Here is a 22498-nt window from a genome sequence, read left to right as displayed (position 1 = left end):
CTTACTTACCCTCACAGTGATTTTTTTTTTTTTCCCTTCTATCTAGTTGGAATTTCCCTGTTTTGATTACATTGCTCATGGCTCTGACTTTGCAATAACCTCCTCACATGTATGCTATTAGGTTCACCCAAAACCACCTCTTCTTCAGGCTGGATAGGCCTGGTCCCAGGGCAAGTACTCCAGCCTCTGATCATCTTGACAGACCTCTGCTAAGCTCACAGAAGTTTATCAGTATGTTTCCTGTGCTGGAAGCCTAAAATTAGATTCCAGATGCAATCTGGAGTGATGAGTGAAGTGGAATAATGACTTCCTGTGATCTACTGGCTATATATTTTTTAGTACAGCTTATAGAGCTGATTCGTGCTTAGCATGATGTCCACCAGGATCCCAAGGTCCTTTTCTGCAATGCAACAACCTGTCCAGTTGCTTCCCACCCCGTACCGTTGCAGGTAACCAGTCCATGCCAGGTAATCAGTCCATGCCAGGTACAGAGGTACTCTGCCTATTCATTGACAACATATCATAAAAAATGGAAAAAGTAAGACCAGTACATCTTTCCTTGTCATCCAGGTTATTCATGGGCATCAAAGAGGAAAACAAGCAAAGAAAATGTTGCACAAAATCACACAGAAAAAAAATCAAGAGGGCTGGTGATGGTTTCAAATCATAGCAGCCCATTAGAAATTTTGAAAAACAAGTCTTGTTAATGCTATCTTGGATGAAAGAAGGCAAAAGTAGTTTCAGGAATGTGACCATAACAAGTATAATGGTGAAGAAGGTCTGTAGGACTGTAGCAGCAACAACAGTCTTTTGTGAGGGAACTGCTGCCGTAATGAAAGGTCAGTTACAGTCAAAAGCAAATTTATGTGGGCTAAAATTCTCAACCCTGTGAAGAAAATAGCAAAAATTTCTTTAGTTCAGTAGGGTAAATATTTCTGCTTAGAGATTTACGTTAATTATAGCTTGATGCCCTTGTGGATTGATAAAATGACATTCATTCTTTAACTCTCTGACTCTACATTTGCCTGCATTTATTCCAGCACAGTCATACCTGATGATAAGTTACTGAAGCATCAGTTGTTTTCAAACAGAAATAAAAGCTTTAGCGATATTGTTTCTATGTTGTTCCGTTCAAGCTTTTAATGATCAGGCTTTTTCACAAACCTCTCCCCAACTGTTTGATGTTACAATTCCACCTTATTAATAGTTCTCATTTTGTAGTGCTTCGTGGTTTCAGAAGTCTGTGAAACTTCTCATTTGTTTGTCATGCTGTGTTTGTTTAACTAGTTACTGGTAGCATCCTGACATATCACTTATCATAAATTAAGTCTCTGTCAGAGATTAGATAAAACGTTCTCTTAACTAACAGCCTGTACATCATGGTGCAGCTGTTGACTCACCTGACACACACCAACTGGCTAAGCTGCAACAACTTGTGCTTGAACCCAAGCTCTCAAAAATTGCAGGTCTAGTTGTACCCTTGCTCAGATACAGTCCCTAATCCTAGCTCTTCAGAGCTCTTCATTAGGATATGTGGCATGCAAGAGTTGAAGTTGCATGTTTTATGTTTCGTATTTATGCATCTAGAACACCTAAACACCCCTCATGCCCCCCAGTTCTACTTTACCACTTGTAAAAAAGGGGAAGGTGATGAGTTCCTCTCTTTTTACTTACCTCGGCATAGAAACGTTGCAGGACTGAACTGCACATCAAGCAAAGTACATGTTTTCACCAAGTCATGAGTCCCTGGTCATGAGTCCCTGCATGGGTAGAACTGCCTTTGTTCCACTGACAAGAAAATATTCCTGATCTTAAAGCTAACAGGATACATTTAATGTCAAATCAATATTGGAAATCAAGCAGTTTAATAAAATTACTGTTGTATTAGATCTTAGCACTGTCTGTAGAGCTCAGCAAGGGTGACGGATGCTGCTCTCTGGAGTGGGGTGCTGTGCATATGTGCTTCCCTTTGGATCACACCATTACCATAAAGAGGTCTGTAACATCCCTTTTTGATTTAAGAAGTACATTTCTTGCTAAAAATGAATGGATGACATGTGCTGTAAGTATACATCTTCCATTTAATTGGAAAAAATAATGATCTTCATCGAACTTGTTACTGTTCAACTAAGGTCATTAAGAAAGCAGCAAGGGATAAAAATCAAACCTCTGAAGACAACCATGCGTATACTTTTGGACATATGTAAGAAAATGTGCCACCATTTGAAAATTAATAGATTGCTTATAAGAACACAGTTACCGGTATATATTGCTATATAATATGTGCTTTTTCATTTTGGAATCCTAATTGAGGTCTAAATTCAGAAACCTAGCACTGACAAAAAAGATACTTGTCCTCACATATTGCTTAGAAAATACCATCCTGTTTCTTCAGGATTTGATTTACAGCTATAAGAAATACAGTTCCTCAGGAACAGTGAGCCAGGGCAGTTCATTTCCCATAAAGCAAAGGTCTCTGATGAGTATGTTTGGTAGCACTCCCTCTGATCTACTTTATCTGGTTAGAATAATCCAGTCTTCCTGAAAATAAACTATTCCGTATTCACCTCTTTTGTGGCTCCCCTATTTTTCAAGCTATATTACCCCCTCAGTCTGCTTTTAAATCAGTTATATATTCATGATTTCTTTTATGTATGTTCAGTAGAAAAATTCTATTGCTGTACAAAATATTGCTTAGTGGTTTAGCCTACCAGCTGTAGTTGAACTAACCCTTTTAACTTATGCACATCAGTTATAATTTTTTATTCTTTTAATAACCTCAAACACATGAAAAACAAATAGAATGAGTTGATAATTTCTAAAACTAAAATACACTTCACATATTTTGCTATCATGCTGCGGAATAACTCTGCAATGTCAAGTAGCACACAATTAGTAAAACTGTAGGGGGAAAAAAAGAAGTGTTTTGATCCTGAATTTTTATCCTAATCAGATCGAAATTTCAATGCTCTTGTAGTGCTTAATATCTTCAATCACTAAAAAAATCAAACTGATTCCGATGTCAGGTTTGGCATTCTGGGACTGAAATAAAATGCTAAAATATACAAATGAATCTCATGTTTGTACAAGTTTATTATCATCACTAAAAAGCAAGATTGATTCTAAATTAGGCTGATAGAATGTCTGGTGTTCAGCTAATTCTTAAACCAATCCCACTTGGCATTCTGGCGACAGTCTAGTGTATCTTGTTTTCCAAATATCGCAGAAGTGTTGGTCTGACCACCTGCACCATCTTACTCTCTGCCCATACGATAAGCCAGCAAAGATTTCTGCACTGAAGACTGTCACCCTTATGTCCTTTTGACTGGAGATAGCGGTGATAAAGCAAGATGAGGGAAAAGGCAATAAGAAGCTAGAAGAAATGAAAGCATATAAAGAAAACGTTACTTTTATTCATACAAGGCAAAAAAGGAGGATGACGTTTGCTTTTAGCCTATGCCTAGTGTTTGCTTTTCAGTCCTAATGAATCGTAAGAGATGTGCTCCTAACCAAGAGTGTGTATGTTTCATGTCTTGCAGCCACATTCTGCAATCCTGCAGATGATGTGTTTGCTCCTGCAAATGTGTCTTCAGGTTATGAGAGATGCTGCTCTGTCTAGGTTAATTTCTTTGTCTGCTCTCTGACCAAGGCCAGTTACTTTAGAAGAGGGAACACACTCTGCAATACGAAGTTATGTATGCCTTGCACCCTTGTTTTCTACATGATACACTATTAACTCATGGTTGGTTCATTCCTTGAAAGATGAGAATTTATACCACTGCCTACATTTCTGTTTGTGGAGGATGGTTGTCACTATTATAATATTTGATATTCTAATTATCCATATAAATATTCAGATATCATTTTAAATCCTGATAGCTTTCTAATCTGAATAGTATTTTGTGGCTGAGTTTTTCACATGCAAATTTTGTGCTATTGGACAAACGTTTTCTGTATCAGGTGTGTAAGAGTTTACCTGAAGCATCAGATCTTTTGGATAGTAAACAAACAAGAAAACTCTACAAAGCTAAACCTTTAAGCTATTTAAGCCATTAGCTACTGAACCTAATTGGAGAGTTTTGCCTTCTGTAGCTTAGCAATATACAGTTATTTTGCAACATGCCTCCTATATAGTTTGCATCAATAACCCTTTAACTTAATTCCTGATGCTTTTTCATCTTCAAATTAAATCTAATGCAATACTGATTAATATGTTGTCATTTCAGTTTGTAGGCTCTCTGTTGAAAGTCTTCCATAGCCCATAGTCTGTTGAGATTTACATCTAAACTCTTCTATTTTTACATTAAAAATCAATGTAGTGCCAGCTGTATAAGGGGCTATCAAGTGAAGGTTGAGCTCTGACTTCTGCAGGGAACCTCCATCATCCCAGTTACTCCTTTAATCATTTTCTCTATTTTTTTTTTAAGTCTCATTGTGCTTAAAATTTCCAACCCCAAAGATGAATTTAGACTTTGATATTATTCTTGTAATAGATTGCAGAAGCACATGATAAATTGCAAAGCCATGGGAATAAAAGGTTTTACTGTGCACCTCCAGCAGCTTCACCTTCACTCTGTCCACTAAACTATTTATGTGGTGACTTTTGCTACATAATGTAAATGTAGCCATTTTAACATGCCATTTTAAAAATGAAGGGCAAAAGTGCTTCAGCCACGTATTTTTTTACCTTCATTGCTGAGGTTCACTCCAAAAAGTACTGAGACCAAAAATGTTCATCAGTTTGCAATCTAAGTTAGAAACAGTGTTGCTGCATTGAAAATCCAAGGATGGGTTAAGGATTTTGTTTGTAGTTTACTAGGCTGTGAAACACTCCGTCCTAAAATGTCACTCTTCGAAGACATGAAGAAACTGTTACAAATCTTTCCAGTTTTAGAAACACATTAGTGCTACTGTTTTGGGGGATTTTTTGTCTTTTTATTTTTCAAAAATCTGGACAGCTGACCTTGTATCTCTGAGTTTTCAAAGCCAGAAGGATATGAAAACAATATCAGTAAAATGTGTAGCATATATCAGATATGGGATGGTGTGGCACTAGGTCTTACTAGCACTCATTTGAAAGAACCTGCATAAATCATTTGAGGCTTTACCATCCATGACTGATGTGGCCAGTGGTAGATCAGTGCTGGTTTTGATGTCTGGCAACTTATAAAGTGAGTGGGTGGGTGCCCGTGACTTTGGCTCAGTGGGCTTTTGGGAATGCCCTGCCAAACATCTGAAGCTTTTGTACCAAGAGTCCACAGATTGCTAGCTATTTGCTCTGAGATCGTAAGATGCTTACTTATTCAGAAGTTCTTTCATTTTAAAAGGGATCTTATTTTTTGTTAGTGCTAAGCTGTCTTTTTAAGGCTTATGCAGAAGAACTTATGGAAGTTCTTTTCCCTTTTCTTCTCTTTTTAGAAGTCATCTGCTATAAAGGGACAATATGCTTTTAAAATGTTTAATGTAGTTTACTGCCAAATATGAGATGGTGATGAATCTTAGTGGTGGTTAGAAGGCTGTTTGAACCTTGTTTCATTTGTGCCATGTCACCATGACACTGTGCTGTGGATCCCTGTCCTCTAGAGATTAGGCTGAGAAAACCGCTCATTTCATTCAGTTCAAGTACCCAGACAGAGGCTCTTATCCCAGAGATGAAAGCAAGTTTAAAGGGAACCTGTCCCTTGAAACAAACCACCTTTAACCAATGAAAGTAAAAAAGAAAATTGCTATTGCTGCCACTCTGCTTCTGTGAAACTTCTGTTTTGTGTGTGTTTTTTTTTTTTTCTGTGTAGGAGATCTGGTTGTGTATCATCTATGGATATATCTGGCATGGAAAGGGTTACATTCTGAAGTCATTAATCTTACATAGATTGTCATATGATGGACATTAATATTAGTGGAGAGATGGAGGACAGATTTCAGTTTCTTAAGCAAGCAGGGCCAAATTTCTCTTCTGATGTTACGTTTTAGTAGCTGAGGGCAAAATTTGGATCTGGGATTTCATTTTCCCCTCCAGTTTGAACAGAGAGAGTTCATTAATGATAATGGAAGTTCTGTCTGAAGTTGGTGTTCAAAGCAGGCTTGGGTTTCTAAACGACCATTTCAATATTAGCAGAAGGAAATCACTTTATGGCAGGATTGAAATTTTAAAAGTCATGAGGAGACAGACAAATCATGATGGACAAGGAAAGTTAAGAAAGAAGGAAGAAAACCTGGAGAATCCTAGCTAGACAAATCTAGTGTTCATTCTTCAATCCTGATTATTATTAAATAAGCTTATTTATTTATTTACATTGATTTTACCTGTAAAAACAACAGAAAAGTTTTCTGATATGCACACTGTAAACTTCCATGGAAGAATGTATCTGGTGAAACACTGAATTATATTATAATTCTGTCATTATATTTAATCAGTACTTTTGTAATGTTTTAAAATAAACATCGTACCTAGCATTTTATATTCTTAATAACAGTTATTGTTAGGCATAAGCATAATTATAAAATTGTAATTTTAAATGATGGACCATGAGCAAAAGGTGTGTTATAACCATTATGAAAGGAAAAGGAGAAGAAATGTCTCTGTTGTTCAAGCAGGAGATGATGATTTGTGCCTAGTGCTGGGAAATACTTTTTTTTTTTTTCTATTTTTGCTGGGTTTTAATAAATTTGTACCGCTGCTCTGAGCTGACAGATTAAACTGATAACACAGGTTGGATTTTAAGCAAAACGTCTTCCTGGACCTTATGTGAAATAATTTGTAATCAGATGAAGGCAGAATCTCTAGCAGAGGGTAGAATTTTCAGAGGGCTAGAGTACCACTATTCTAGGATCAGGTTGGGTTACAAAATCCATGAATGTTTTTTTTCCAGCTATTTTGACAATCTAGAGTTACTTTTCTTCCCAAACTGGGCATGTAGCATGCAAGACTTTTCTCACTGTATTTGGCAAGTGATGACCTTGAGGTGCAAACTTCAATCCTAATATGAATCTGTGGGGTTTTTTAACAGTTTGATTCAGAACATATTTAACATTTGCTTTTCTGCAAAGTGAGACAGGAAGAATATTTCTTAGTTTGCAGAGATTCTTAAGCTTTCCAGTTTTTCTAAACAGTTGGTTAAGTTTGTTGGTTTTGTTTGGTTGGGGTTTTTCTTCCCCTGCAAGGTTTTGATACTTCTTTTGGCCTAATTTGTCAGGTATTTATTTATGTAACATCCCTACACTGGAAGATTAAGCAGTAGTCCATATTGCACAAGTAAGCAATGAATCAATTGCCACATTTAGTGTTTGTAGAGTGACTGTTCTTGAAAGAATTATCCCAGGTGAATGAAGAAGTTGTGTGGGAGTTCAGATACCCGTGATGTACTGGTTTTCTTCCATGAATATGACCTGCTGCTTCCTGACTTGGAAAATATGAATTTATGTTTAGAAGACAGCATCATTACTGTCTAATATTCATATCACAGTAGCAGCCAGGTCTGTCAGTGTTGACACAATTCACTGAGTTCTACCCAAACCTAAAAGAGGTGTTCTCTGTCCAGCACTTAGGGCTTTCTCCTGTCACATGGTGCAAGTGAAACGCAGCTTTCTAAAGCTTCACGCAACCGATATTCTTCTAAGCAGTTACCATCTTTCTATTTTTCTTAAGAGAACTCAGTTGAGATGAAGTCACACAAGGCTGGTAAGCAGACATCTGCAATGAGGATTGGTAGAGCAGTGTGACCTATGGGGATTTTGTGATGGGAAGGTGGCATTCTTCCCCAGGCAATATGCTGTGGAGGCCACACTTCTGACCCGGTGTATAGAGGACACATTTGCACAGTCATGGCTTGCATCCCCTCTTCCTCACCCAACCCCATGTAGTAGATCCAAAATCAGAGTGTTTGTGAATAATTACACAGATGGCACAGGTTTGCTCATTGTATGTCTCCCAGCCTCCTGTCATCTAGCTCGTAATTCTGTTTAAGTAACAAACATCGTTTAACATTGCTAAATATCGCTCGGTACTTTTTTTTCATCACTAAAATCCAATTTGTGGATACTTACTATTTAAAGCATCTAACTCACTAATTGCAAAATCTATAGAAAAGTCCTTACAACATCAAAGGCTCACTTGATCCTTGGAGCTGTTATAAATGAAAAACTGTCTCTGTTACAAGCAAATAAGGCACTTAATGCACTCTTTCTGGCTGTGATGCTGTTTTTCCTGTGGGTTTTGAAAATGACCTTCCTGTAAGCATCAAGGACTGTAACTTTTCAGATAAAGAAACTTGTTCTTTTTTTAAGTCTATGCCAGGTTCATTCCCCTGTAGCCCAGAGTTTTCAAAAGCAGAAGAAAAAGTATCCAGAATTAAAAAAATAAAACCCCCTCTGTTTCCAGAATGAAGTTACCCTGTCAGCTTGCCTTGGGCCTTAGGTGGAGAAGTGGAGATTAAAGAGTCAGTATTCCTTTTCATGTTTCGTCTGCCAGTTTTGTGAATGTGGAAAGAGTACTTGTGGCTGCAGCTAAGTATCCGACTATGATATTAAGTATGACATTTTGTATCCTCATGCAGTAAATTAAAAATATTCTTATAAGTTTATAACAAGGGGAATTCAGTATCAATACCATCCAGTCATTGATAAAGGTATTTGAAGGAGAAGGGTGAATAGCACAGCAGATGTAACCTCAATATTTTCACCAATTATAAAGAGCCTCTTTGTGAAGCTGTGTGAATATGTAAGATGATCTCATCATTTCCTATTTACTCAATACTTACCTGAATACACAATATAGTGTAGCTTTTAAATGCATATGCACATCAGTAAAACGTCCTTTTGTGAGAGACTTTGCTAAAAGACTGCTTTTGATACACCATTTCTTCATCCCCTCTTCAAACTGAATTAAGCTACTTCCTTCTTTTAAAACACAACTCACTATTTAGAAGCCTTGGCTTTGATTTCTCAGAACAGCCTTACAGGAAGAAACTATGTTCTTTTTCTTTTTGCAACCATATTTCTTAAGACAAAATTGTACTGATTTATTTTGATTTTCTAACAGAAATAGGTTCCTGCAAAGAACACTGACTGTTTCTTCTGCTCCCCCCTCCTTCACTCCACTGCTAGAAGAATATTGCTGTGCACAAAGCTACCAAGGAAAACTGAAATCCCTCTGTTGGGAACTGTGTACATAGCAATATATTCATACTTTGAGAAATAAGTGAGGTATTTTTTTAATTCTTAGCATGACATACTGTGCATTTCTTGCATGCTAACTACTGAATTCAAATTGAGTAACTAGGTAACATTTGAGCAAATTTTAGTCAAGTTTAGCATCCATTTAGGCATTATATCTATGCAGCTAACATAAAGGTCACTAGTCTTAAAACATTATCCCTCAGTTATTCCCTTTGATTAAAGGGGTTTTATAAATATAAGTGTCTATATATACAACTGTATAACCCAATCCTGCATAATCCCATGTAACTTCAGTCACATGAGCCATCCCACTGATGTGGTCACAAGTCTCACCTTCCACCATACTACATTGTCTACTAAACTGGGTACTCTGTGTATAAAACAAATAGAAATTTTAAATTCTTTCTTTGCATTTCTTAGTGTACCAAAATACAGAACTGAACCCTGATTCTCAGTAAGGGATTTGCCTGAAGTATAGTCTGAATAAATTGAGGACCACATGGCATTACTTTTTCATAAATTTACACTAAGCTGAAATGCTTGGTTTGTTGCTAGTAACAAAACATAATTTCACAAGCAGATCTTGGGGAGGACAAATTCTTTACTTTCATTTCTTCTCAAAATTGGAAACTTTATTAATGTAAATTAATAAATTTACATTTATAAATGTACCTGTACCTGCAAACTGAAGATCCTCAAAATGAACGTGGGCTTTGCTCGGTAACACCAGGTTACCAACAAACCAGACAGATTTCCCTTCCTCATGTGTCCTTCTCGTTGCTTGTTTTCTCAAAACTCTCATATGATTTCTAAATTTCAGCTTTGCAAATGCCAACATTTACAAAATACCATAAATTAGGAAATGTTTCCGATTTTAAAAAATTCTCTTTCATCACATTGAGAAATCTCTTCCCAAGCTATAGTATGAGCTTTCAGAACCTGTTTGGAGTTTCCTAGTGCACTCCCAAAGGATATAAGAACCAGATTTAGCAGGAGGGCACAGCTGGCCTGCCGGACAATCTCTTTACAGAAAGAATTTTTATATTGAATGGTGGGACTGTCTTCAGAGCATGGTCCACAAATCTCTCATATGAAACATACTTTAGACAGCTGAAGGAAGGAAAATCCTGTGTAGTGTATCTGAGCTGGCCAAATAGAGGGTGAGAATCTGCAGGTAGATGAACTTCATGGGAAGCTCATTTCTGAGACAGTATTTCAAATATTCGTTGAATGTATAGTAATTTGGGAGCCTGAACTCTGACTGTGGACAGTCTGTATGCAATTCTGATGTTCTGAATTCTATTGAAAAAGCAAGCAGCTTCCCCTTCAGAAATAATATATAAGGTTTTAATTTCCCCTTTTTTTCCATAGTTCTGAATTGAATGCTCTGTTCAGCTCATGACTTAGACTTTTCCAGTGGTGCAACAACCACTGTAAAAGTTACTGAAGGAGGAAGGATTATCTAGTATGAAATGGGCTGAAAGAGCTGGGAGAATTGGGTCCTTATAGCTGTCGCTATGCAGAATTGCAGTGTGCTCTTCTGTCACTCTGACTCTTCTGGTGCCCTGGCTTTCAAATGTGTGTGTGAGCGGTTGTGAGGATTCATCCTTGGCTGTTTGTATAGCATGGGAAACTCCTCAGGTTAAAACTGTTAGAAAGAAAACAACAGTGTAATGGGTAAATACAAGTGCAGGTAGATTTTAAAAGCTTCTGCACATACCTGTGCATGTTCAGGTTTCCAGAAAGGAGCCAGTGTCCAGACTTCCAGGCATATCAGTTTTACTGTCAGCCCTAAGCTGAATATTTTGAATGTCCTATTTTACTGAAATGGAAAAATCTACCACAATCAAAACTTACAGCATTACTTTTTTTCCCCTTATTCTTCATAACTGGTGAAGTTGGGCTAATTTATGTGAGATTGTTTTCTGAAGTGGCATACAACATTGGTTTGACAGAAATGCTGGCTAGTCAGTTGTTTGTATTTTATCTTTATTCAGCTGTATAATGAGGTTTTGAAGCCAGTGAATTATCATAGCAGAATATTTAGAGCTTGAAATAAAAAGGTAAAAATTTAGGGAATTTTTCTAGCACTGCTAGGAGTAAACCTAGTTAACTCTAGGTTACTGAAAAACAACAGGTCTTGGATCACAAATATTTGTTCATATTACAGCTGAACCTAACCTGCACCTTATATTCATTTTACATTGCACTTTTTTACATGCATTTTTTTATTCTGTAAAATTGTTGAGAAAATTTGAATGGGGATTGGTGGATCCCTCCCAGGTAAGAATGTGTCTGTGTTTCTATGGCTGCCTTTGTAAATATCTTTTTTTCTGTAGGTATCTGTTGTACACAGATTTAGACATAGATATATTCATATGTATAATTAGGGGTACAGACATTTGGTTAACATGAAAGCTCCAAAGTGTCATTTGTCACATTTATGGTAGGAACTTTAACTGCCTTAAATACTTATTCTTTTCCAAAGTGACTTTTTTCTTTTCCGTCTACAAAAAAACAAAAAAAAAAAAAAAAGAAAAAGAAAGAAAATGTACTTCATGAAACTATTGTATATGAAGCACTTATTAGCCGTAATTAAATGGACAATATGAATTTACTACGTCTTTAGGACTCTGGCTTGTTCTGGTTTAGAGCAAGATGATTAATGCAAATACATATTACTTGAGATAACCATTTAGCAGCTAATTTAGCCAAATTTATTACAGCAGTTAGAGGTTTTTCATTTTAGCAGACGGAGACAAGGACATGACAAAAGCAGGTGGTGTGTATGAATGCACACTGCCCTCTAGTGCACAGAGCCGGGCGGGATTAGTGAGAAAGGCGGAGGAGAGGAAGTGCTCCAGTAACAGTATCACCCAGATTTTGTACCGTTTAGGTTTTCTTTCAAACCATGCGCTCCCTTCCACTGAAAAGGTTTGCATTTCACCCCCTTCTCCTGACAATGAAGAGTCAGATGCAAACCAAATCCGTTTCAACTTGGCAATATTTGGGCTGAAGTATTACTTTAAACATCTGTACTTTTGAGCCTTCTTTCTGTGAGCTGTTAATAACACCATTTCACATTACCAATAGCCTTTACTTGTTTCTCTGTTTCAGCATATTTCAAACATTGGAGAGAGCTGTCACAGTGTGGTTCTAACCAAGCCGTTCTGTGCCTCCCTTAGGCCTCTTTCTCAGTCTGGTGGTGGATTTACCTTGTTCTGGTAGAAAGTAAATTCTCCCAAGACTTTCCCCCCACTGACCAGTGGAGATTTGGTTCGTCTGAGAACTTTAAATTCTGTTTGACAAGATCAAAGAAACAGATGTATAAGTTCAGTGGTTGATATCGCCTGCAATAAGGAGAAATGATCAAAGCAGCAGGGGTAGAGTATCTTCCCAAACCTTTCAAATATCCAGACTCTCAAAGAGGTCTACCTAGGAGCTATGAATAAATCACATATAAATTTGCTTCTTTTTTTTTTTTTTCCTTTTCTTTTTTTTACAGTTTGACACTGAGTGCATTGAAAATGTCCACACAGCAATAAGTATTCTGTGAACCAAAGATATTTGAAGTTCTTTTTACTTTTCTTTTTCTACTACATTTTCCAAAAACAGATTAAAATTATAACTTGTAAAACATACAGCTTGTTGTACTGAACTTCAAACCCTGTTTGTCATCTCACTGGCAAGCTGACAAGTATAAAGGAAGACAAGTATCTTCTGCTTATACTTGTGGCATGTTGTACAATGAAAATCATTCCACCATAGTTCAAACATGCTCTGTATCTTGCTTCTGTTTTGTTTGTATGTTTTTGGCAGTGCTGAATAAGGGTCAGTGTGTAACCAAGTATTACCGCTGGATGCAGAAGAATGGAGGTTATATCTGGATACAGTCTAGTGCAACCATAGCTGTCAATGCCAAGAACGCAAGTGAGAAGAATATCATCTGGGTCAATTACCTTCTTAGGTAGGTCTTCCAGTCACTTCTCTCACTGGAATGGCTGTCTGTTGCTTGTCTCGGGTGAGAGTTTTAGGGAAAAAACCAATTGTCTACTGGAGAAAGTTAAGAACTTTTCCTATGGTCTGTCTCAAACCCATATGAACTATTTTTGTTATATTTATTGAGACATCTGTCACATCTTAGTACACTGGAATATTCTTGAATTATTATGCTGCCTTAGTCTTCAAATAAACTCTCCACCATCTTATTGCATACCTCTACTGCCCTGAAATCTACTTACCCTGAGCTCAAAGACAGAAATGATCCACACCTACTTTCAGTAGCTGTGTTATAAAAGCTGATGTGAAGTGTTGGGCACTGGTTTATTTGGGTACTAAGAATGCATGGAAGCAAACTTCTGGAATGCTACATATATGTCTCTCAGAAAGGTGTTTGCCAGCTCACTCCAGAGAGAGGAATTTTATCAGGAGAAAAACCTTGAACTAATATATTGCTCCTGTAACCATTAGATAGTATTCACACTAAAAAATGCAAAATGGGATTTAAAAAAAAAAAAAAAAAAAAAGTAGCAATTGAAACTATTTTAAACTATTAGAACTATTTTAAACAGAAATAGTAGTAGTATCTTCAATGAAAGGCTCTTCCTTGAGAAATTTTACCAAAGCCTAAGTATTTTTAAATGACTGGTTTCTGAGCTCAGGGGAAGACCAACAGTCACTGAGAGACAGTGAATTACAAACCTGACCTTTCTCATTTGAAAATACCTTTCAACACGTTCTGGTTTGTGAAAATGTTCAATAAGATTGGGGGATTTTCTGTTTCATTCCAGAGCAGAGCAAACAAACAAAAAAAATTTGAAACCTTGAGATTGTTATGAAATGCAATTGTCATCTTCTGGCCTGTTCTCCTTTTAAGTTGCTTGTCATGGTTTGTTACATTCCCTTTGATGCCATGAGAGTTCAAAGTGATGTCTTTGGGGTTAGGCTGTGACTTATTAAGCCAAGTCCAGCAAGCCCTGAAGAGAACATGCCTGCCTAAACTTGCATGTTGAAATAGTTTTGATTCCCCTTTTGGGGAAGAAGCAGCAACCCCTGGCAGGAGAGCATTGAGGGATACTGTGGGAAACCACCTACAGCAGCAGAGTGTTCACTGGGGCTTGCATATTTCTGTCCTGCTCTGATTGAGTATGGGCATTTCTGAATATATCCTGCTACTTTCTGCAAGAGTGAGGCAGAATGCAACATTTCAAGAGGTCAGCTTAAGCCTGCCAGTTCTGATCTGGACGTACAGCTTCACTGCCTCAGTCCTAGCAGGACTTCAAAATGACCAGAAATGTGCTCATATTCTAGCTGAAAAAGTGTTCCATAAGAATTATGAACAGTTGCCTCTGTCTCATTTGCTGCTTTCTAGACAATAGGTGAACCTAGTCCACAAACATCCCACAAAATTATTTTCTCTACAAACAGAATATACCTAACAAAAAAACAAGCAAAGCATTGTGGTTTTCCCCAAGTCTCCTCACAGAACTTGATTCTTCTGCTGCATCTCCTTCACTGATCTGTTAAAGATTAACTTCTCCACTGAATTTGTATTTTTAATTTAGATTTCTCCCAGTACTGGAATCCATGAAAGATCCAAATGTCCAAATAATATTTTAATGACAGATCAAGACATAATTAGGTCTACTTGTAGCAGGAATACTGGTCTGTATACATTTCCATGCATTAGAAAGTATGATTCAGCTGTCTGTAAAAGGATAGACTAATTATAGTGACAGGGAGGATTAATGCTGTCCTTGTTCTAGGAGCTTGTTATTCACCGTGTGAAAGCCCTCAAACATCTTTTGCTTGGAGGGGGCAAATTTGGGGACTGCCCTGGGATGCAGCAGAATAAAGTGACTTTGTCAGGACAAAACCATAAAGATGATAATTGTAAGAATGGCATTTCAATGTGAACTGTGTGAACTCTGAATTTTCACAGTACACTGTCATTGTGATGGTGTATCCGTCACCCCCAGTGCTGCCTCGCATTGTTCTGCGCAGGACTGCAGATTTTCTGCTCTATCACCAGGATGGAATTTGAACGGCTTAGAAATGTTCACCTATTCAAAAACTATTAAAGACTTTGTTTATTTTCAACATTCCTGTGCCACTTATGTTTAGCAGTTTCTGTTCCCCTGCCTTTGCACAGGTTTGGAACAGGAACACATTTTAAAAGGTACAAATAGTGTCGGAGTGTTTTTTTCTGGTTCTCTGGTAATGTAGCTTTTTTACATTGCAGTCATGTTCATTGCTAACAAGTCACAGGTGAGCACCACATGAGCAGATGAAGATATGATTATAATGGGTGTGTTGACAGTTCTTTATCCCTAACATATGCATCATAACATGCACATGTGCATCTGTCATATAGGTAGAGTGGTTGTTTTGGTTTCTTGGTGATGCGGATACATGTGTGCAGTGCTTAAAAATGTATAACATTTTTTACCTATTTTTTTAGTCAAATTCTTTCAAGCAGTGGTCATTTTCTCTAGCCCTAGCTGAGCACCTTCTTACTGACTTTATGTATGATCTGCTTGATTAAAGTGTGGAGAACAGGAACATTGAGAAAAACAGGTATTGAAAGGGCTCTGGCAAGGTTGATAGAGAACATTGTTACAGAGATAACTCTAACAGGCATGGCCAGTGGGAAAGAAACAGATTGGAAAAGTTAAAACACACTCTATGTCCTTCAAGGCACAATAATGGGATCAAAATCGAGATATTTTCTTGTTGGATGATTACACAGTGTAGCTTTACTCGTAGATATCACAAAAGCCATAGTGTCCCACTTCAGTAAGAATGCTTTGATAGCTCTAAAACTTGACTAGCATCAAGTTTTACTACCTGGTTAATATAAGTATTTGACAGCAGTATTAAAATAAACCTTCATAAACTCCCTGCTGTGAAGCTCTGAGAAGACAAAAATGTATGTTGCTGTGTTTGCTCTGCTATTCTTCCTATTTATGTTCTTTGTTCCCGAACTTTGATGGGAGAAGAGGGAAAAACCATGAAACTGCAAGTTATCCAACTGTGTATGTTTGCTGTCTCCTCTTCAGTAACCCAGAGTATAAGGACACTCCAATGGATATTGCACAACTTCCTCATCTGCCAGAGAAAACCTCAGAATCCTCAGAGACCTCTGACTCTGAGTCGGACTCAAAGGACAACTCAGGTAACACACATGGTGTGCCTTTATACTCTCAAAAGGTTCATATCATGAGAGCCACGTGGATGGCTTTCCAGTTGCTTTTACTTCTCAAGGATTGTTCCTTTATAACAAAAACGAATCAAAACAAATTCCTCTAAAATTAAATTGAAAAACACTAGGAAAATCTTTTCATGACCTCAGCATTTCCACAATATCTCCATTTCCTTAGTATTTCTCTTCACTCCGTACATGCATCCTTGCCAACATTGCACTGAACCTAAATATTTTTATTTCCCAGCTAAGCATCAAGAACAGTTATTGTGCTTTGTGCAGAGGATCTGGGATTGTAACTGCTGAATACAATTTTAATCCTTATCTTCCCAGAGTTGTCAAATTTTAGGGTCAGGGCTGCCCCAGATCTATAACAGATGCTCTCTGTTAACCCCTCTCCCCTCCCAGGCAGGAAGATAAAGGGAACAAGAGAGACTAATGGATAAGAAAACTAAAACAGCCTTGATGAAAATAATAATAATGAAATGAAGTATATACAAATACATACAAAATCAGTATCAAAACCTGATGGCAGTTATGTCATTGTCACTACTATTGGGACTTAGTGGCAGATGGGAACCGGATTAAGGAGCTGGATTCTAGAACTTGATTCAGGAACATACGGATCAGGATTGAAGGCAGAATGGGCAGAGTCTTACTCAGATACTGGCCGTTGAAGAAGAGAAGCTTGACCCTCGTAGTCCCTCACCTTTACACTGAATGTGATGGATATGGGATGGAATCCCTCATTGGTCGGTTTAGGGTCACCTGTCCTGTCCACTCCTCTGTGCAGGTGCAGCCTTTTCCTTTCTGTACACCACAATGTAGTACACAAGATTTAGCAGTGACCTTGGTCTGCAAAGGACTGCAGGTATAAGCAAGAGCTTTTCTGCACCCCAGTCCTTGCTGGTAACTAAATAAATGTTGAGCGTTACTACTGCTAGAAGCAGATATTGTCTGTGAAAATATGCCATTAACTTAAGAAAGTCCAGTTAGTTAGAACAGACTGAAAAATAAAATCACTGAACAGAATTAGTTCTGTTCTAACTCAGACCAGGACAAGAGTAGCTATGCATTCTGAAGTCTCTATTGTCAATTTTTGTGATCCTTTTTCTTGTACACATACATTTTTGAAGAATTTTTGAAGGAGCAGGGAAGTGATCATGCCTCTGTGCTTGACACTGGTTGAGTCCACAGCTTGAGTCCTTGGTTCACTTTTGGGCGCCATGGTATAAGAAAGACATTGAGGTGTTGGAACATGCCCAGAGAAGGGCGATGAAGCTGGTGAGGGGCCTGGGGAACATGTCTTATGAGGAGCAGCTGAAGGAACTGGGATTGTTTAGTCTGGAGAAGAGGAGCGTGAGGGGAGACCTTATTGCTCTCTACAGCTACCTGAATGGAGGTTGTAGTGAGGTGGGTGTTGGTCTCTTCTCCCAAATTGTTGATGATAGAAATGGTTTCAAGTTGCTCCAGGGAAGATTTCAATTAGATATTAGGAAGAATTTCTTCACTGAGAGAGTGATAAGACACTGGAATGGGCTGCCCAGGGAGGTGGTGGAGTCATCATCCCTGGAGGTGTTCAAAAAACCAGGTGGATGTGGCACTTGATGCTATGGTCTAGTGGTTTGGGAAATGTTGGGAGGAAGGTTGGACTTGATGATCCTGGAGGTCCTTTCCAACCATGGTGATTCTATGATGTGGTTGTTCTCTTTCATCTTTTGCCTTTATTTGTTCTCTTTTGACAGCTTGATTTGATGGTCTAAGTCAACTTTAGGCACACATACAGGCTTGTTGCCCACCATCACTGGGAATCTTTTTGCCCACTCCCAGTAATTCCTTTATGCTCTCTTTTTCCTAATGAGCCAAACAACACACACATGGAGAACAGTTTGCATTTCCCTTGTGCAATGTAAGTTTCTCCAGGTGAGAACTGCATGTGCATTTATGACTTCTAGGGCAGAGCAAGAGAGTGTTCTCCAAAGATACACAGATGTTTACATCTTAGAAAGAGATGTCTGGTAGTCTTGGAAGACAACAGAGGCAGGGGGTTATTTCCTACAAAAGAATTAAACAGAAATGCCAAAGGACCTGAAATCAAAACAGCATCTTGAATGAAACCAAGTTCAGTTCAACTTCTGATAAAATCCCAGGCAAATTTTGTGCAGCTTTAGACTACCCCACCCTAAGCCCACTCTTGACCAGCTAGAAACCATGCTTAAAAGAAAGTATCTTCAAAACAAGGGGGAAAAAATTGTAGGAGGAATTCAGCCCTAGGTGAAACAAAACAAAACAAAAAAAAAATGGATGAGATTTGTGTGTTTGTGGCTGTTGCTTTGCTTCTGTATGGTTTATTTTTCAAAAGGAAGAATCTGTGCTGCTGGTGACTTGTGAAGTGCATTGCCCTGAATCCTCAGGCAGCTTCCCTGTCAAGCCCACCTTCTCCAGCACTTCTGGGAAACTGCTGTTGACATGGCTCCAGGAGTAACCAATCTTTAGAGGAAAATGGGCCCTTCCCCTCTCCCCTTAAAACAAGTACTGAAAAGGGTAGTACTTGGCTCTGATGAGAGAAAAAATATCTTTTATTCCCCAACAAAAGATTTCTGGCTGGTCTGTAAAAGACAGGGTCTCCTGAAGCCTTTCACGACCCTTTCAAACATAGTATGACAATGGGGAGTATTCACTCTCAGAGCTGCTTTGGCTGTCTGAGTCCAGCGGGCTAGAGTGTTTATCTCGTCCATGTTAGAATTAGGTAAAAATATTAAATACAACTAAATGAACTCAAGCAAGAAAAATGACAGCTTGTCAGTGCTGTAGCTGGGCTATTTTCAGTGGCCCTTAGATGATTTGGATCAATCAAGAATTTAATTCACTGCCTATTTTTTTTTTTCTCCTTTATTTATTTGTTTGTTTGTTTGTTGCCCTCCAGAGGCATATGAGAAGACAGTCCAGTAATGTAACAAGATTGTTTTAGCTGGTTTATTCATTCAGATTTATACACATGTGACCTGCTTCTCCCCTCACGCAGGAGGAAATGAGCAGTAATTCCACTGAAGTCAGAGACACTATGCCACTTCAAAAGTGGCAATGGTGAGAGGAAAATGAGATGAGAGAACTAGAATCTTCATTAGTAAATAGTGCTACACCTGGATGCCTGCCCACTGTAGGAGAACACGGACGTGAAAGAACAATCACCAGAACGTAACGGTCATAATGGAATTGTTCACTGACTCCTCTTTGGATGACAGAGTGACAATGCCTTCCTGCTCACAGTTGTCAAAATGATTCTTGTCCAGTGAGCAGATGAAAAGCCCCACCCCCCACCCCCCCTCAATCAAGGTGCAGGCCATATAGCATAGGCTTTTAGTACATTAACTGTCCTGAGTCAGAGAGATTCATGGCAATCAAAAATCTCCCAGCACAATGCTACAAAAAATTGTGGCTCTGCAGAAGAGAACACCTTTTGCCAATAAAGTGTACAGCAATCAGATCTCATTGGTAGGTAGAAATCTGGACTTGGGTTATAATATTATGTTCCTGTTGCTAATGGTTTGTTTCACTTTCCTTTTTCTCCAGAGGACAATGAGAACTCAAAGTCAGATGAGAAAGGAAATCAGTCCGAAAACAGTGAAGATCCTGAATCCGACAGGAAAAAGTCAGGAAATCAGTCGGATAACGAAATGAACTGTAATGATGATGGGAACAGCTCCAGCAACCAGGACAGCAGGGACAGTGACGACAGCTTTGAAAACTCTGACTTTGAGAATCAAAAGGCCCCTGAGGACAGTTTTGGCACTCTTGGCTCTATGCAGATCAAGGTGGAGCGCTATGTTGAGAGTGAGTCAGACCTGCGGTTGCAGAACTGTGAATCACTGACCTCGGACAGTGCCAAGGACTCAGACAGCGCAGGGGAAGTAAATGCCCAGTCTTCCAGCAAACATCAAAAGAGGAAGAAAAGGAGAAAAAAGCAAAAGGGAGGCAGCATGATCCGGAGAAGGCTGTCAAGCACCTCAAGTCCAAATGGACTTGACTCAGCTTTGGTGGACCAGCCCCAGCTGCTCTCGTCACCAAACAGTGCCTCAGTGCTCAAAATTAAAACAGAAATCTCAGAACCTATCAATTTTGATAATGATAGCAGTATTTGGAATTACCCACCCAACAGGGAAATCTCAAGGAACGAATCACCCTACAGTATGACCAAGCCCCCCAGCTCCGAGCACTTCCCCTCCCCCCAAGCCAGCGGTAGTTTACATGTCTCCATTCCAGACTCAGTTCTCACCCCGCCAGGGACTGAAAATACTGCCAGCCGTAAAACTCAGTTCAGCACCTCATCCACCTCGGCCTTGGCTCCTGTGTCCTCTGACCCTTTGTCACCCCCGCTTTCAGCATCTCCACGGGACAAACATCCAGGAGGTCCCACAGCTTCCAACTCTTTGTTGTACACTGGGGACCTGGAAGCCCTTCAGAGGTTACAAGCAGGCAACGTGGTGCTTCCTTTGGTTCACAGGGTAACGGGAACCCTTGCTGCGACCAGCACTGCTGCTCAGAGGGTCTACACCACTGGCACCATTCGGTATGCTCCAGCTGAAGTTACCTTAGCCATGCAGGGCAACCTCCTCCCCAACACCCACGCTGTTAACTTCGTTGATGTTAACAGCCCCAGCTTTGGGCTAGATCCTAAAACACCGATGGAAATGCTCTACCACCACGTTCACCGACTCAATATGTCGGGACCATTCGGAAGCGCTGTGAGCGGGGCCAGTCTGACCCAAATGCCTGCAGGGAATGTGTTCACAACTGCCGAAGGACTTTTTTCCACTCTTCCATTTCCTGTGTACAGCAATGGCATTCACACTACACAGACTCTGGAACGGAAAGAGGATTGAAATATGACCACATACTGTGTTCAGTGTTATACTCTGAGGCATAGACTGTGTTTTAATTTAGACCTTTAATTCTAGCACTTTGAATTTGAGCAGGTCAGCTTATTCTCTCAATATGATGGTCCCCATTTCATTCCCTTTCTCTTTAACTTGACTTATTCTTTAATGTAAAGATATTTTTTTATTTTTGCCTTCAGAGAGTCGAAGTACCAGTTGCCTGCCATTTTGTCTTCTTCTAAGATGTGTGTTTTTTCCTTTGCATCTTTATTAAGATGCCTTTAATATGTGTATGCCTCTGCCATAGAATACTCAGTGTTGTGGTAAAGAGATTTTAAAGTGACAACCATTGGTTTTACTTCAAAATGATCTTGATATGATCAAGATTAAAAGAGACAAGCATAAACAATGTGCCCTGTTTGACTAAGTCAAATGAAAAGGGGTTTTTGTTCCTAATTCCTTTAAAAATAGGGGATAGTATTTTAGAATTTTATGCAGAGTTTAATTCTCTTTTTATGGTTAAGATTTTCTTACTTGCACATAAAATAATTTGGGTTCTTAAAAAGTTAATTTCTGGCCTGTGACTAGAATGTTAAAAAGTTGGACTAAATGTTAATTACTGAACCTTTAACTTAATTTCTAAAACCATGGTGCTATCATTTATTAATCTGTAGTGTCTTCATACAATATGCAGCTTGTGGGCTGGGTTTTTTGGAAAGAATGTGTTCCGTACTGGTTTATAGTCGGGTGCTGCAGTCTCCTTGGTTAGTTAAGACAAAAGCCCTCATTAACATTTGCTGCAGGACTTAAAATTTTTTTACCTCCAAACTAACAAGCATAGCCTCACATCAAATTTAAATGGGTCAGGAAGCCTTTTTCAAAAAGAGCTTAAAAACAAAAAGCTCAATTTAATTGATGCGAGGAACAGTTTCTTAGGTGCATATTGTGTTGCTTTATTTTTTTCTCAGTGTGACTGAGGCTAATTTTACAACATCAAATAACACTTCAGAGTAAAGAAAAAAAACACACAAAAAAAAAAGAAACGAAAACAGAAGAAATATTTAACATGTTTTGTTTTTCATTTAATATTATAGAGGGAAGGTTGTACATTTCTTTTTGTTCTTTGATTTGAGTATTTTTTGTTGTTTTTTCCTTATTTCTAGTGTTGAAACCAATATGTTTTAAAACTAAAGAATGGGTTAATAAGCTTGAAATAGATAACTACAACTGAAAACTGCACACTAAG

At 38.5% G+C, this 22498-nt stretch overlaps 1 protein-coding gene across 1 annotated transcript in view; it reads left to right on the top strand.

The window, feature by feature from the left end:
- The window catches only part of NPAS3 (neuronal PAS domain protein 3), a 62892-nt gene extending 40625 nt beyond the window's left edge, over positions 1-22267 (top strand). The window contains exons 4-6 of the mRNA XM_008935188.1: positions 12994-13141; positions 16233-16348; positions 19949-22267. Of these exons, the coding sequence (XP_008933436.1) occupies positions 12994-13141; positions 16233-16348; positions 19949-21258 (1574 nt within the window). The 3' untranslated portion in view covers positions 21259-22267. The remainder of the gene's footprint in view (positions 1-12993; positions 13142-16232; positions 16349-19948) is intronic.
- The last annotated feature ends 231 nt before the right edge of the window (positions 22268-22498 follow it).

Source organism: Merops nubicus, unplaced genomic scaffold (assembly GCF_000691845.1).
Source record: "Merops nubicus isolate BGI_N331 unplaced genomic scaffold, ASM69184v1 scaffold352, whole genome shotgun sequence".
Taxonomy (NCBI): Eukaryota; Metazoa; Chordata; class Aves; order Coraciiformes; family Meropidae; genus Merops; species Merops nubicus.
The sequence above is the reverse complement of the archived record's forward strand: the minus strand, read 5'-3'. Positions and strand labels throughout refer to the sequence as shown.